Source organism: Trachypithecus francoisi, unplaced genomic scaffold, assembly GCF_009764315.1.
Source record: "Trachypithecus francoisi isolate TF-2019V2 unplaced genomic scaffold, Tfra_2.0 Lachesis_group1, whole genome shotgun sequence".
Taxonomy (NCBI): Eukaryota; Metazoa; Chordata; class Mammalia; order Primates; family Cercopithecidae; genus Trachypithecus; species Trachypithecus francoisi.
The window spans coordinates 109,972,217-109,987,294 of NW_022681454.1; the positions used below are offsets into that span (position 1 = coordinate 109,972,217).

Consider the following 15,078-nt stretch of genomic DNA (forward strand, 5'->3'; position numbering starts at 1 on the left):
GAGTAAGTGTAGTGGAGAGGTTATAGCACACAACATGAGTGTGGAAACGTCTTAAATGCCTTCAAAGGTATAAATAGTACTGAGGATTGATAACATTAAGCAGATGTATTATAATAATTACTTACTAGATTTGAGTTCCTGTCTGTGCACCAATGGAGGCAGTAACCAAAAGATGAAAAAAAAAGGAAATATTAATCTTAATCATCAGTGAGTCAAAAATATTGCAATGAATTTGGAAGCAGCACTAGTTTAAACTTGTCACTTTTTGCTACTTTTTTACAAAAACCAATCTAAGTGTCCTACTCAAATAAGAACAATAAAATGGAAAGGAAAACTTTATATCTGTCTAGAAGTGTTACCAGTGTTTTCATTCTTTTGAGCAACAAATAGTTCACTTAAAAGTCAAATGAAAAAGAAAATTTTAAAGAATTCATACTTGAAGACTAGTAATAAGAAAAGTGGCAAATATTTTCTCATTATGTTTTGGTAAAGACCAGAAACATCAACACTTCAGTACTGAACTGTTGATTGTACTTCCTAGTTTTTACTCCTTCCTGAAAACTTAAGCGGACTAGATATGAATGGAAGGTCTAGCCTGGCCCCTGCATGTGGGAAGGACTGTGCTGCCTCTTGTGGTCTCATCCTGCATGACGTGCTTCAGACAGGCACTCTGGGCTCCTTCGCACCCATTTTTATTACTAGCAACAGGATTTCCGTTTAATGGCATGTTTAATGAGTTGTGTGTTCTGCTTTGAAGAAGATGCTAAGATATTTTTCTTCATTTATCTAAAAAATAACATAAATGTTTTGTGTTTATATCCCATAACTTACTTTGATAAAATACCTTTCAAATGTTTTAAATGTTGTCATGGAGGCAATATCTAGGTGGGACAAATCCAGTTGGTTCTGTGCTGAGCAGATTATAAGCGGAGCCATGATACACCTATATGTTGCTTTCCTCTTCCCATTTTGGTGTAAAGATCTTGCAAATGCAATGAAAATTTGAAAAGACACTAATGTAATTTGTGAAAGAGCATACACACAGTTTGTATGTCTTTGTATACGTGTACACAACACTTAGGTTGCCGTGCTGTTTAATTTTTGCTCCTTGACACAGTAAGTGCCTGGGAGACTTTAATGAGTGTTAATACTAACCAAATAACAAGCATTCAGATTAACCTGAATCAGGATCTACTAAGACCATCCCCAAGGAAACAACTTCAACGTTAAGACAAACCCATTCTCTTGGTACACTTAAACAAACCAAGTCGTCCTGGATTATAGTTCTCCTTTTTCATGAACAATTAGCCTAGAAGAAAAGGAGAAAAATTAATAGGGATGCTGTTAACATTTCTAAATTATTAGCTATAATTTTTACATTCAATTTATTACAGTTTGAGAAAAATCATGATACAGATGATATGGATATCCTCCATCTGCATGAGCCCAGGGTTTCCCACGCCTGAAATTTCACTTCAAAAATGGTGTATGGGGGGGTCTACTTGTTCCCTATCCACCTGCTCTTCGTTTAAATTAGAATGGTATGGCAGAGAGATTCCTACTCAATCAGTAAAAAAGTACATTTTAACCAGCAAATTGGTTCAATTCAAAACATTTAGTTATTTTGCTTTTCTCCTCCTTTAGAATATAATCAGTTAAAAATCTACATCCTGGGTAAGATGATGTTGGAACAGGATGCAGAAAAACTGCAATTTGGTCTTTCCTCTCTGCTTTGTCCTTGTGTTATTTCAACATGTAGACTTTTCAGGATATACACGTAAGGAAGCAGAAGTCTTTTCATTTATAACAAAAGGAAACTTGTCAATTGTTCTTTATGTAATTTCATTCCATTTTCCTTCAAAATCAATTAGGTTTATTTTTAATTTACAGTTTATATTGAATATCACCATTGTCAGCAAAAATTCGAATTCTTCTCTACAGATTAAAATAATATAAAAATTAGAATAACAACAAAACAGAATTAAAGGCATTGGTATAAAATAAAATAACTTTTAAAAGCAAACATTTTACCACCATGCATTTAAATAAAAAAGAGAGATTTTGAGACAAAGCATTATGAAAAACAACTTGACGAAGCTTGTTCATCTGCCCCCAATATTTCAAAACATATCTAATCTTCTATTTTAATTTTTAGTTTCCTGGTTAGTTTTATGGTGGATGCCCGAGGTGGTGCTATGCGAGGATGCAGACACAATGGGCTCCGGATCATTATTCCACCTCGGAAATGTACTGCTCCAACACGAGTCACCTGTCGACTGGTCAAGCGCCACAGACTGGCAACAATGCCTCCAATGGTGGAAGGAGAAGGCCTGGCCAGTCGCCTGATTGAAGTTGGACCTTCTGGTGCTCAGTTCCTTGGGTAAGGGTTTCTGATAAACCTCCCACTTAGTCACCGATGAGCTTGTGTCCTCTACATGAAATCACTAGGATGGAATGGAAAAAGGTACGTCAAACCATTTTGAAAGAGGATCGGCACCAGTGAAATTTTTAAAATTGGAAGTAGCACCTCAATGCTTGACTCCACTTACACGCCTCTTATTTTAAGGCATTAATGAGTTAAATATTCAGGTTGAATACCACTTCTTCTTTTTGGATGTAATAATAGCTGCCAGACCCCCAATGTGAATAACCAATATTTTAGCCAATGATAGGTATTTTTTTCTCATCTGAGAATTAAGTGGTAAAGTCACAAAGAAAAAATTCTACTCTGTTCCAAACATAAATGTAAATTCTCATGTAGTTATGAAACAGAATCATTATCTTTACTTTGGAAAGCAATGTTACCTTTACAGAATACCTACAAATTTAATCAATGTTTTGTTTTTTTTTTTCAGCTATCAAAATTGCTACCTTGAGCCTTATCATTGCATTGGCTATTTAGTCACAGTTTATATTAAGACAAATACATCAAGACTAACTTCCACCATGCTCATTTTGGCAATTTTGAGCAGCATTTAGCATTTCTTCTTTCTTCTGTTTGTTTGTACGGCTGCTGTTATATTAAGTGGCATTTCAATGTGCCAAGAAATGAATAGCTACAGCTGAAATTAACAAAAGGATGAAGTTTTGGTGGGGGACAAGTTTCAAAATATTTTGAAACAAATCAATTGTATTTAAGTCTTGGTGCTTGAAATACTGGGAGAAAATCCTAATAATCGTGAACTCTTTTACTTTGCCGATGTCATGCTGGGAAGAGGATTTCTTGCTTTAGAACTCAGGAAGTGTTCTAAAGCTTTGTAATTTGGACCAAACTATTAGCAGATTGCTCCAAATTATGTTCACACACCTGAAAAGGGGTGTGTTTATATTTCCCAATTATAGCAACCACCTCTCATGTTCTCCAATCAGACAGACCAGAGCTTTACAAGGAGCCTGTGAAGTTCTGGGTTGCATCAGAAAATGCCATTATGTTTGGAGTAATTCCCCAATGATTCTTTTCATATTCTGTGTCAGACCCTGTTCCCCTCATGCTCAGGTAGTTTAGGCTTTTTAATAATCTTCAGATCTGTTGGGGAATATTCATGAAAACATCTGGCCTCTGTACAAGGCAGAGTTTTCATCATATTCCCAACAGCTTGTCTTTCTTGTGGAGCATTTTTACCCCCTTTTTGACTAGTGCCCTGGCGGTGAACCTAATTAGGGACAGACCGGACAGCTAAGTGCTCTCCTTGCACAGACGCGCCTCCATTGCACACTCTGGGTCTCGGTTCCTTGCTCTTTGTGACCAATGGAGGGGGCAGAACCAAACGCAGTGTGAAACCAAAGTTCACCCTGTGGATCAGCTGGCGATGCTGGGGTTCTGTGGAAAACAATACCTGAAGCTTACCTATGTTCTTTCTTTCACTGCTGCTTTGGATGTACTCAGTAAACTTCACCTGCCAACGGCTCCTCCCCCACTTAATGAGGGAGAAAGTTTGGTCAGCCGCATTCTTCAGCTGGGGCCTCCTGGAACCAAATTCCTTGGGTAGGAGTGACTTAAAACAAATTGATGGCTGCTGGCCCCCCATTCTTCTCCTTCTTCTGCAATATGATTTCTCTTTTTTGTCATTGTGCCCATGACATGTCCCTCTCTATGATTTAAATTCTGTATAACCTATCTTTAGTGGACCATTCTGACCCTTGTGGTATGTGACTTTTATTTTTGAGTGATGTTTTTATATCTTTCCCCTTAAAGTGCTGTGACCTTCATTTTCGTTTAAGCATGAGATCTGCCTAGTTGTACTATGTGCTAGTTATGATGTTGTTATGATGAATTTGGAGTCTGTATCAAAGCAACCTGGACCCAAAAATCAAAACCCTCTATATATTTTGAGAATGAATGTGACCTAAAAATAATAGGGCAGTGCATGCTCTGGATCCTGAATATAATAGGCATTGGACACAATTGGGCTGTCTGCTGAGGGGCTCAATTAGGGCCACGCTGTGTACACATGCCTATTGTTTCCTTGAATGAAGAAAATATAAACAAAAACCATGAGTGCATGGCTCTTTAGTTCACAAGTAGTCAACTTTCTGACATCTCCTCATTGACGACACATCAAATTATGCAATGTGTGAGCCATTTTCCTCTTAAACCATTTCGTCATTTTGCACCTTGTCGGAAATGTTTTAGGAGATTGGCAGACATCATAGATATGCATGTACGTTTCTTTTGGTTAAATGTGTTCTACTTACATTTATCAAAGGAGAAGTTCCAGAATGCCACATGCACTCACAGGGAAACATTATTTGGCTTAAGATAGCAGCATGTACCTGAGGATTGGTGCCCCCGAGGTGGAGTGCTACTGTGTGACCATCTGCTAGCCTGTGGGCTTCAGGGGATGGCCCACTATGTCCCTGTCCCCAGGGAAAGAAGAATTCCAGGTCACTTTGCAACAGAGTCGAGGTGCTTGTCTTGCTCTTGGTTAGCTCCTGTCCACACTGAATGTTCTGCATTGCTATGTCAGGCCTGTGATCGTGGAGATCCCTCACTTTGCGGCCCTTCGAGGAAAGGAAAGGGAACTGGTGGTCCTGCGCAGTGAGAATGGGGACAGCTGGAAAGAGCATTTCTGTGACTACACTGAAGATGAGTTGAATGAAATTCTTAACGGCATGGATGAAGGTACTCTCAGATGAAGCGTTTTAAAAAAATCTAAACTGGAAGCATGAAAATGATTCATTTCTTTCTTATGACCTAGGGGTGTGTGTGTGTGTGTGTGTGTGTGTGTGTGTGTGTGTGTCCCGTGTGGTATTTTACTACAGCAGGTAATCTGCTTTGCTCCTGTAATGATGAGTTGGAATGCACAATACTTTTGCTTAATCTTACTCCTGTTACATTCAGGAAAATAAAAGCCTTTAAGATATCAAACATTTCATTAAAGAGATGCAGCATGCTTCCATTTTTAGTGTAAACTTGAGCCGAAAATGAGATAGAATAGACATTGTTGTTTCATAACTAAATGAACTGATACTAGATAATAAATCCATGATTTAAAAAAATGCCTAACTTGAAACATTAGATATTTAAGATACTGATAAAAAGTGTTAAGCTATTCTGTTGGAAAACTTAGGTCTACCCATAACTAGTACGTTATAGAATACTATAATTTTTAAACTTTCTATTATTAAGGGGGTAGGAAAATTAAGTTAATTCAATCTTCTACCTATAATTCAAACAGGGAGTTAGCCAGGGTTGAACTGCATACACACACATACACATCTAGTTTAGGAACTTAGTTTTCCATTAGAACTTCAATCGCTGTAAATCTCAAATCTGTCTTGGGCTGTACAAGGTTGTAATAATTCAGTATGAAAAGAGGAAAACAGCTCTTATAGTTTGCACAGAGAAAAGGTCCTAGTCCTAATAGTAGAATTCACATTCAACTTTAAGTAACTACAGAAATAGGGCAAGTTCTTTGCTTGCATGCCAGGAACATACCAAGTTTTGTATAGAGCTAGACACTCAAGAGCAAGTATAGCTGTTTATCAAGTTCTTGAGTCTTCTGGCACTAGTTTCAGATATGGCTCATGGATAGGAAAGAGTAGCCTGACCATAGCTTCTTTACTATTTCTTTCTACATCCTACCAAGGTTTGAATAAGAATAGAGGCCCTTATCCAAGGGGTGGATGGAGGAAGAAATTATGCCCTCTAGATGTGTTAAGTCAGTAACTTCTAAGCAAAGTAAAAAGATCAGAGTTTTTATTAATAAAAATTGTTCCCTACAATATTTAGCTGCTTCTACTTCTTGGAACCATTCCTTTTGCTGACATTTAGGTTTCGGATATTTTCCTCTGGGGTATTTACCTATCAATAACACTGTCAGTGAGCATTGGCATCGTGCCCTTGGATGGGGGCCCACTCTTTAACTTTATTTATTTTAAATGAGCTTTCTACATGGGTATTAATAGAAAGTTAATAGATTAATTAATCTATTAATAGAAAGTTAAAGATTTGTGTATGTCTGGAAATTTTAAAAATAAATATAGGCTAGTATTTGCCAGTGCATCAGTCTTCAATCATGTGTAATCAGATCCTGGGACTTTTTACTTTTACTATCTAGCTATGCCCAATAGTCAAGAAAAACATAGTTGCTATTCCTGCCTCTATAATGAATTGTAAATGATTTCTAAAAATGAACAACTTTCCATCACCTGTTAAAATTCAGTGATCCACATAGTACAAGTTTTCTACATTTACACTAGTTTGATTTTTTTTGTTTTGCCCTGAATATCTACACTAATGCAATTTATAAAGAGCCCATGATCCCATCCTCTTGATGTTAAATTATATATTTGAAAAGTTAATGGCATCAGGGGAATATTGAAACCCTGAATTTATAATCACTGATTTTTTTAAATATCCACAGTGAGTATTTCAGACACAACCCTTCCACTGGAGTAAACACATAAACATAAATCTTACTCTTCCAAGATAGATTTTATTCCTGCACTATTCCCTTGAAAACCCAAAGGGCTATGTTACTTCTTAAAACCACAATAACTTGGCTTTGAGCTAACTTTGAAATTTGCAAAGAAAAGGAGTCCAGAAGCAACTTCCTCTCCATCACGTGAACCAGGAATAGAGCAGGTTCATTTCATTCCATATTTGCCCTCATGTCCCTCATTTCAAAGGTGGCCCTGCAATGCTGCACCTAGAACTAAATGTTTATCTTTCTCAGTGACCTGGAAAGTCCTGATTTTCACAAAGAAAGGAAACATGCAAGCTAAATACTGGCAGATCTTGAAATACTGCAATTTCTTGTTTTCTGGTGTTGTTAGGATAGCCTTGCTTTTTAAATTTTCCTGTTGTTTCAAAAAATGTGTTTTGCTGGCACTTCTGTTCATTATTAACCAAGTCAATGAGTTGGCTAGAATGCTGTCAGACGGAAATCTTTGCCTTATGAATGAAGGTGGGTCATTTCTTGTCTCAGTACTGGATAGCCCAGAAGACCTAGAAAAGAAACGAATCTGCCGCATCATCACCCGAGACTTCCCACAGTACTTTGCAGTGGTGTCTCGTATCAAACAGGACAGCAATCTCATTGGCCCAGAAGGAGGTGTGCTGAGCAGCACAGTGGTGCCCCAGGTGCAAGCCGTCTTCCCAGAGGGGGCACTCACCAAGCGGATCCGCGTAGGCCTGCAGGTATGCCCATGTTAGAGGCAAATGATCCTAACAGGATTGTATTCTAATGATTAAAAATTAGCTTTGTCGAGGACTGTTACCCTTGATTTATAATCATACCAAAAAGGAAGGTAGTGTTACTAGTAGAGCTAAAGTCAAAATCCATGTTTATTGGTTACTAATCTATTTAAAAATTCAACTTATATTTGGACAATTAACCAAAATTAATCTCTAGCTATAAATGTTTTCTTCTTGTAAAGAAAAAAAAAGAAAAGAAAAGAAATTAGCTTTTAAATGAGAAATAAATTGTTAAAGAATCAGATTATTCCTGGTAAGCAAGAGCTGCCATCAGAGATCGTGGATCTTAGAAAATTTTATATGAGTGCTTAGTAATAATACTGAACTTATGATTGCCATATTTGATGTCCACCAAGCTTATTTATAAGATAAAAAATAAAACAATACTTTGGGTAAGAAATTTGAAATTAAATATAATGATTCATTCTCTCTCTATATATATGTTTTTACTTTGAAAAGGCTCAACCTATGCACACTGAGCTGGTTAAGAAGATCCTAGGCAATAAAGCTACCTTCAGCCCTATAGTCACTTTGGAACCTAGAAGAAGAAAATTCCACAAACCAATTACCATGACCATTCCTGTCCCCAAAGCTTCAAGTGATGTTATGTTGAATGGTTTTGGGGGAGATGCACCAACCTTAAGATTACTATGCAGCATAACAGGTGAGTCACATATGACTGTGTTAGTAGAGAGTTCTGAAAAAAGAAACTTAGATTATTGTAAATATTAAATTACCTTTGTCATAAGATGTCTGCAGGGTCACATGCATTAATTCAGGGAATACATTTTAATTAACTAGGGAAATGAAGGGTGAAAGGAAACAACTGTTATTTACTAAATAAAGTCTGTATGCCAAACTGTTAGATATTTATATGCGTTGTCATTCTAATTTCCACAATAACCCTGTGAGGAAACTTTAACCCCATTTTACTGAAAAGGAAACCATGGTTGAAAGAAGTTCTATAACTTGCACTATAAATATTTGGTGGTGTTGGAATTCAAAACCATACTCATATGTCTGCAAAGTTCAGGCTTCAAGTCTTCACTGAAGAGATCACTAAATCTGCTGGAAAAAAAAAAAAAAAAAAGTGTCTTGAGTAATTATACCCAATAGTTCAAACCAAAGTATTATGTTATGGAATTGGTTATGTCTTTATCATTGATCTATTGAACTAACTTTAGAAAAACAACTTAAAGATTTTCAATGGTTAACCGATTTTTGGTCTTTTCAATTGGTGGTTGTATAGTTGCTTTCAGACAGCTACCAAACTCTCCAAAGACACTCCCAGAATGTTGGTAGTCTCTTCATAACAATGCCACCACAAATAGTGGGAGGCAAAAAAAAATCACATGAATAATGTGTTCTAGGGCTAAATAATTTAACTGATAATTTCTCTATTTATCAATAATTACATGGTGTTGATATTCAGTAAATATTAGTACTATTATTAGTAAGAACAGTAATTGTCCCTGGATGTTTTGGTATTGTTAGAATTATATTTTTCATGTCTGTTTCGTATTGGCAGAATGTTCACCTTTATTTTGTTTTCTTTAATTCACCCTTCTTACTAATATGTATCTTGTAGTTATGATAGAGAACCACGAGATTATTCCATAAGTTTAATAATAAGACAAAATTTTAAAATATATATACTATAATGAGTGGGAGGAAATCATATGCTTCACTTATGATTTCTTTCCCAATTGCTCAGTTTTGGTTATTACTATCATTTCTGGGTGTCTTTCCCATAATTCCTGCCCCATACATATGTGGTTAACCTTCTATAATGTGCAATATAATGTCATGGATGTGAAACAGGTGAGGCAGAAGAATATCTGTGATATGCCCTGCCCTGATAGTGAGTAAATAAAGACACTATAGGGGCCTAGACACCATCTACTCTATTTATTCCAGCCCAATGTCCTTAGACAGATTCCTCATAAACATTTCTGAAATTTAATTAAAATTATTTTGAAAATTAACAAGTAATTTAATGTATTAATTGTTTAAATACCTAGACATTTGAGTTTTTGTATTCTTCTGTGTCATATAGTTGTGCTGAGTATGTATTTTAAAGGCCTACTAGAATAAACTTCCATAACCTTTCTTTGATAACTTGTTCTCTTCTTTAAGAAACTTTAGAGTCAAGACTTTCCTTCATTTCAAACATATATTCCTCTTACAGCCCTTTGAGCTAAAATTTTGTCCTTATCTACGTGATCTTAATTTCTCAGTAGAAATGAAAGACAGGCAGTCACCATCAGCCTTCATGGTAATTTTTCAATATAAAGGGGTCATCCTTTGACATTCATTTATTTTTTTCATTTACCTTGCAATATTTGTTGAGCTCTTACTATTTTACAAACTTTTTTTGGCCAAACTTTTATTGCACATTGAGAGGAAATTTTTTGAAAACAATTGCTTAAAATATGAAGTTTGGGAACAAAAGAATATTTAGTTAGAATAGTTAAAATATTCACTATTTTAACAAAGTGTTCAGCTCCTTGGTTGGTCAAAGGATATTTTAAAATAATCAACTGTATACAATTCAAAATTATCTTCAGAGCCTAGCAATTATAATAAAAGCTTCAGAATGTCAGGCAGAGAACAGAAGGCTTAAAAAACACTTATTTAAATAACTACCCTAAAGCTTAGTTTCTTGAGTGTTAGTCTGCTGTTTGTTTTCAATGTGTCATTTTTTAGCATGTAGGTTTTAATCATTTTGTTTTCAATGTGTCATTCTGAGGGGTTGGATTGGGCTGGTGAACACAGACAGAACCACAAAGACTTTATTTTAGAATCTAGAGTCTGGAGTTTTGCCTGATTTTTTCAACACTCGTATTATTTCAGGTGGAACCACTCCTGCTCAGTGGGAAGATATTACAGGAACTACGCCATTAACATTTGTCAATGAATGTGTTTCCTTTACAACAAACGTGTCTGCCAGGTATCGTTATATAGCACAGAAAAGCCCACTATGATATGTTCCCTTCCAAAAAAACTGCCCTTTGTTTTGTTTTATTTTGTTTCTTTATTGTTTGAAAGTTATTTTTTCATTTGATTTTAAATATGGCCTGCCTTTGCTTTAATATTTTAAACTAGATCTGTCAGCAAATAGAACAGTGATAATACAGTAACAAAGTACTACCAATCCGATTAAAATCTAAGGAAAAGGAGTGATTGTCTGCTTTGCCTGTATGATTCTTGGTCAGTAGCAGTTGCTGCTTTTTCTACTTCCAAAGTCCTTAGGAATGATAATTTCCTGTTGTCAGCAAAATAGCCTGAACTACTTTTCCAACAGAATCATAACAGCACAAATCTCACTATGGTTTCTCTAAAAGGCTTAGAGGCTTCAGTGGCTCTTATACACATTTCTTATTTATGTATTATGCATCTTTAAAACGGTGAAGCAATCTAGTTTTATTGCTTATGCACACATTAACTCAATTGATTAAAGTTAATTCCCATTCGTTTGGTCTTTAATTGATTGATAAGCATTGTTACCGCTCTTTAACTTGACATTACAACAACTTTGTGACTTAAGTAGGGCAAGAGATGTTATGCCCATTTTACAGATGAGAAAACTGAAGTTGAGCGTAATTAAAATGTACATTCCTATTTGGGGTGAGGTAGAAAAGATAAAAGTGCACAAATAGTTAAGTAATGGCATAGCAATAGTTGGGTGTGGTGGCACATATTTATAGTTCCAGCCACCCAGAGACTCAACTATTGAGTCTACAGTTCTGTGTTTCAATGTGTTTTGCCAATTTAGCATCTATACTGTAATCCAGAAGATGACATGTTCTGAATAAGAGATATAGACCAGAGGGAGTAAAAGAATGAGAGAAGGGTGTTCAAATTGGGATAGCTAGAGAGGGTATCTGAGAAGAGGTGACTCGAGACGTGTTGGAACCTAATAGGCAGATAAAAGTGAAAAAAAGAATAACATGAGCAAAGATGCAAAGATAGAATGAGAAGGTGTAGTGAGGGATAGCAACAATTATCCATGTAGTCTATAATTCAAAAATAATGCTTGAGGCTGGGCCTCGTGGCTCATGCCTGTAATCCCAGCACTTTGGGAGGCCAAGGCAGGTGGATTGCTTGAGCCCAGGAGTTCAAGACTAGCTTTGGCAACATAGTGAGACACAAAAAAGATACAAAAATTAGCTGAACATGGTGGCGCACACCTGTAGTCCCAGGAACCAAGGAGGCTGAGGTGGGAGGATCTCTTGAGCCCAGGGAGGTCAAGGCTGCAGTGAGCCATGATTGTATCACTGCACTCCAGTCTGGGTGACAGAGACGTTATCTCAAAACAAAAACAAAACAAAACAAAGCAAAGCAAAGCAAAGCAAAACAAAAACAAAACAACAAACAAACAAAATGTAGGACTATTGGTTGGCAACACTTTATAAAAGGTCTTACAGGGTAGATTAAGAAGTGATAAATCACCATAAATATATACAATTTTTATTTGGCAATTTAAAGATTACCAAAAGCCCCAGAACTACATGAAAATAAAAATACTATAAAAAAATAAGGCCAGGCATGGTGGCTCATGCCTATGATCCCAGCACTTTGGGAGGCCGAGGCGGGTGGAGCACAAGGTCAGGAGATCAAGACCATCCTGGCTAACACGGTGAAACCCCACCTCTACTAAAAACACAAAAAAGTTAGCCAGGCATGGTGGCACGTACCTGTAGTCCCAGCTACTTGAGAGCCTAAGGCAGGAGAATAGCTTGAACCCAGGAGGCGGAGCTTGCAGTGAGCCGAGATCGTGCCACTGCACTCCAGCCTGGGAGACAGAGTGAGGCTCTATCTCAAAAATAAATACATAAATAAAAATAAAAATAAAAAATAAAAGCATTTGCATTTTAAAAGTCAGCTATTTTGTGAGAACATGTAAAAAATAAGTAAATAAAATAAAGCCAATTAAAATATCAAAAAAGTGAGGAGGAATTATGTTATTGTACTAATAATTTAACTACCAAACAATTGAAGAAACAGTGAACAGAATTAGGTCAGTAGAAAGAGGAAGGTAACCAAGTGCTCGCCATGAGCTAGGAACTATGCTGAACCTTAGAAACATTCTGCTAATTGAAATAAGCCAGACATAAAAGAACTAACATTACAAGAGTCCACCTATTTGAAGTACAGAGGATAGGCAACTTTATAGAGACAAGAAAGTTTAATAGAGATTTAAAGAGACTGAAGTAAGGGGGAAATAGGAAGTTATTTAACGGGTACAGTTTCTGTTTGGGGTGATGAAGAAGTTCTGGAAATGGATATTGATGATGGTTGCACAACATTGTGAATGTATTTAATGCTACTGAATTGTACATTTAAAATTGGTTAAAATGGTAAATTTTATGTTATATATATTTTAGCACAGTAAGAATAAAAGACAGGTGGTTCAGGAACTTGAAAGAAAGAGAGGGTAAGAGAATAAGAAAATTTCATGACTTTAAGATGCGGAAATCGAAAAACAAAATTAAAAAGTGTCAGTAATGATAATTTCAAATTATGGGAAATGGGCCAGGGGAAGGACAGTAATTATGGGCAAAATGTTCTAAAGCACAAGAATATAGAATAAGACTTTGGAAGGGCTGGGCGTGATGGCTCACACCTGTAATTCCAGCACTTTGGGAGGCTGAGGTGGGCAGATCACGAAGTCAAGAGATTGAGACCATCCTGGCCAACATGTAAAACCCCATCTCTACTAAAAATACAAAAATTAGCTGGGCGTGGTGGTGCACACCTCTAGGCCCAGCTACTCTGGAGGCTGAGGCAGGAGAATTGCTTGAACTCAGGAGGCGGAGGTTGTGGTGAGCTGAGACAGCGCCACTGCACTCCAGCCTGGTGACAGAGTTCGACAACATCTAAAAAAAAAAACCCTTTGGAAGTATAAAATAACAAAATGAAAATATTTCCATCTAATGACCTTGACTTTCTTCATGAAGTTAGCTCTCTTAGGGCCTGTGGTGAGGGGTGAAGCTTAAAGAGTGTCATAAGATTTAGTAACGTTACTATAGTGAGCAAAAAATTGCCAATCAATGTTACAGACTTAGTTGAGGCTGGAAATCATAAAGTCATTAATTAGAGCCAATAATTTCTTCTATGAATTATATTTAGCAATACTTAGCAGTTCTGGAGCAGTTTTAAAAAAATGGTTGGGTTGATTCCACTTTGTGATTAGAGAGTTCCTTGGAAAAGAATAATGAGGGGAGGAAAAGCTGGATAGATTTTGTTGAAAAGAGTTTCAGGAAATGAAAAGACAGCTAGGGAGGGGGAATCAAGGAAAATAGAAAACCGTGCGGTGAGATCCTTGTCTTGTGTCTGCTATTGAGCTCACTCCACTAAAGGATTCTAAAACACTAAATATATAGTTCAGAAAATTGAATATTCAGAAGAGTTTCCGAAAAAGAAAATTAGAAATACAATATTTAATAGTTGATCTTAAAAACCTGATGTCTTTCTTCTCTTCACTCCCTTCTGCCTTCCCATCTATCATCCTACCTTTCCTTTTTTTCCTGTCTTGCTTTTGCTTTCCTTTGACTTTCTTTCGTTATCTCCCTGTCTCACTTCCTTATTTCCAAGAAGCATTTGTTGACTACTTTGATCATATTGAAGGAACTGATTTTATTTTTCACATGGTATACTTTGAACTTTAGATAACTGACTTTATTTATTTTATTAGGTTCTGGCTGATAGATTGTCGACAGATCCAGGAATCCGTCACTTTTGCATCACAAGTATATAGAGAAATTATCTGCGTACCTTATATGGCCAAATTTGTAGTGTTTGCCAAGTCACATGACCCAATTGAAGCCAGGTTGAGATGTTTCTGCATGACTGATGATAAAGTGGATAAGACCCTTGAACAACAAGAAAATTTTGCTGAGGTGGCCAGAAGCAGGGATGTGGAGGTACTGTACCAAAAATAATAATAATAGTTTATGCCATGCTGTTATACCTGTATTAATAGATTACATTTCAAATATAATTTAATAAATAGAATAATTAAAAAGTGAAAGACCAGTTCACATCTTGATCAGTTAGAAGGTCAATATCCAAAATCTGCCATTTTTAGTCATTTTGGACCTGTTCAGTGAGACTGATTGGTGTATGTGAGAAGGTAAAAGATGATTCCTTTAAAGATTATTTGAGGAAAAATTATGAGTTATTGATAAACTCAAAGTATGTAAGTGACTGTAGTACTTCAGATGTTTTTAGCTTTCCTTGTTGTCCTTATTTTTTAATAGTAACTAAAACAGTCTGGGAAGTATATCCTTTTGCATAAATGTTGAAGCAGGATGTCTAGTGCTTTTCTACGTTACTTTTTCTTATTTCAGAATTTTCCATCAGTGTAGGTCTTTGGG

At 36.3% G+C, this 15,078-nt stretch overlaps 1 protein-coding gene across 30 annotated transcripts in view; it reads left to right on the forward strand.

Moving 5' to 3' along the window:
• ANK2 (ankyrin 2) overlaps positions 1–15,078 on the forward strand; it is a 715,648-nt gene that overhangs the window by 658,901 nt on the left and 41,669 nt on the right. For 16 of the 30 annotated variants that reach the window (XM_033215057.1, XM_033215053.1, XM_033215059.1 and 13 more), the window contains 6 exons: positions 2,156–2,380; positions 4,968–5,122; positions 7,431–7,642; positions 8,159–8,363; positions 10,553–10,649; positions 14,397–14,625. In XM_033215057.1, the coding sequence (XP_033070948.1) occupies positions 2,156–2,380; positions 4,968–5,122; positions 7,431–7,642; positions 8,159–8,363; positions 10,553–10,649; positions 14,397–14,625 (1,123 nt within the window). Of the gene's footprint in view, positions 1–2,155; positions 2,381–3,886; positions 3,986–4,967; positions 5,123–7,430; positions 7,643–8,158; positions 8,364–10,552; positions 10,650–14,396; positions 14,626–15,078 lie in introns of all 30 variants that reach the window. The other 14 variants (XM_033215055.1, XM_033215039.1, XM_033215046.1 and 11 more) reach the window with 1 other exon arrangement.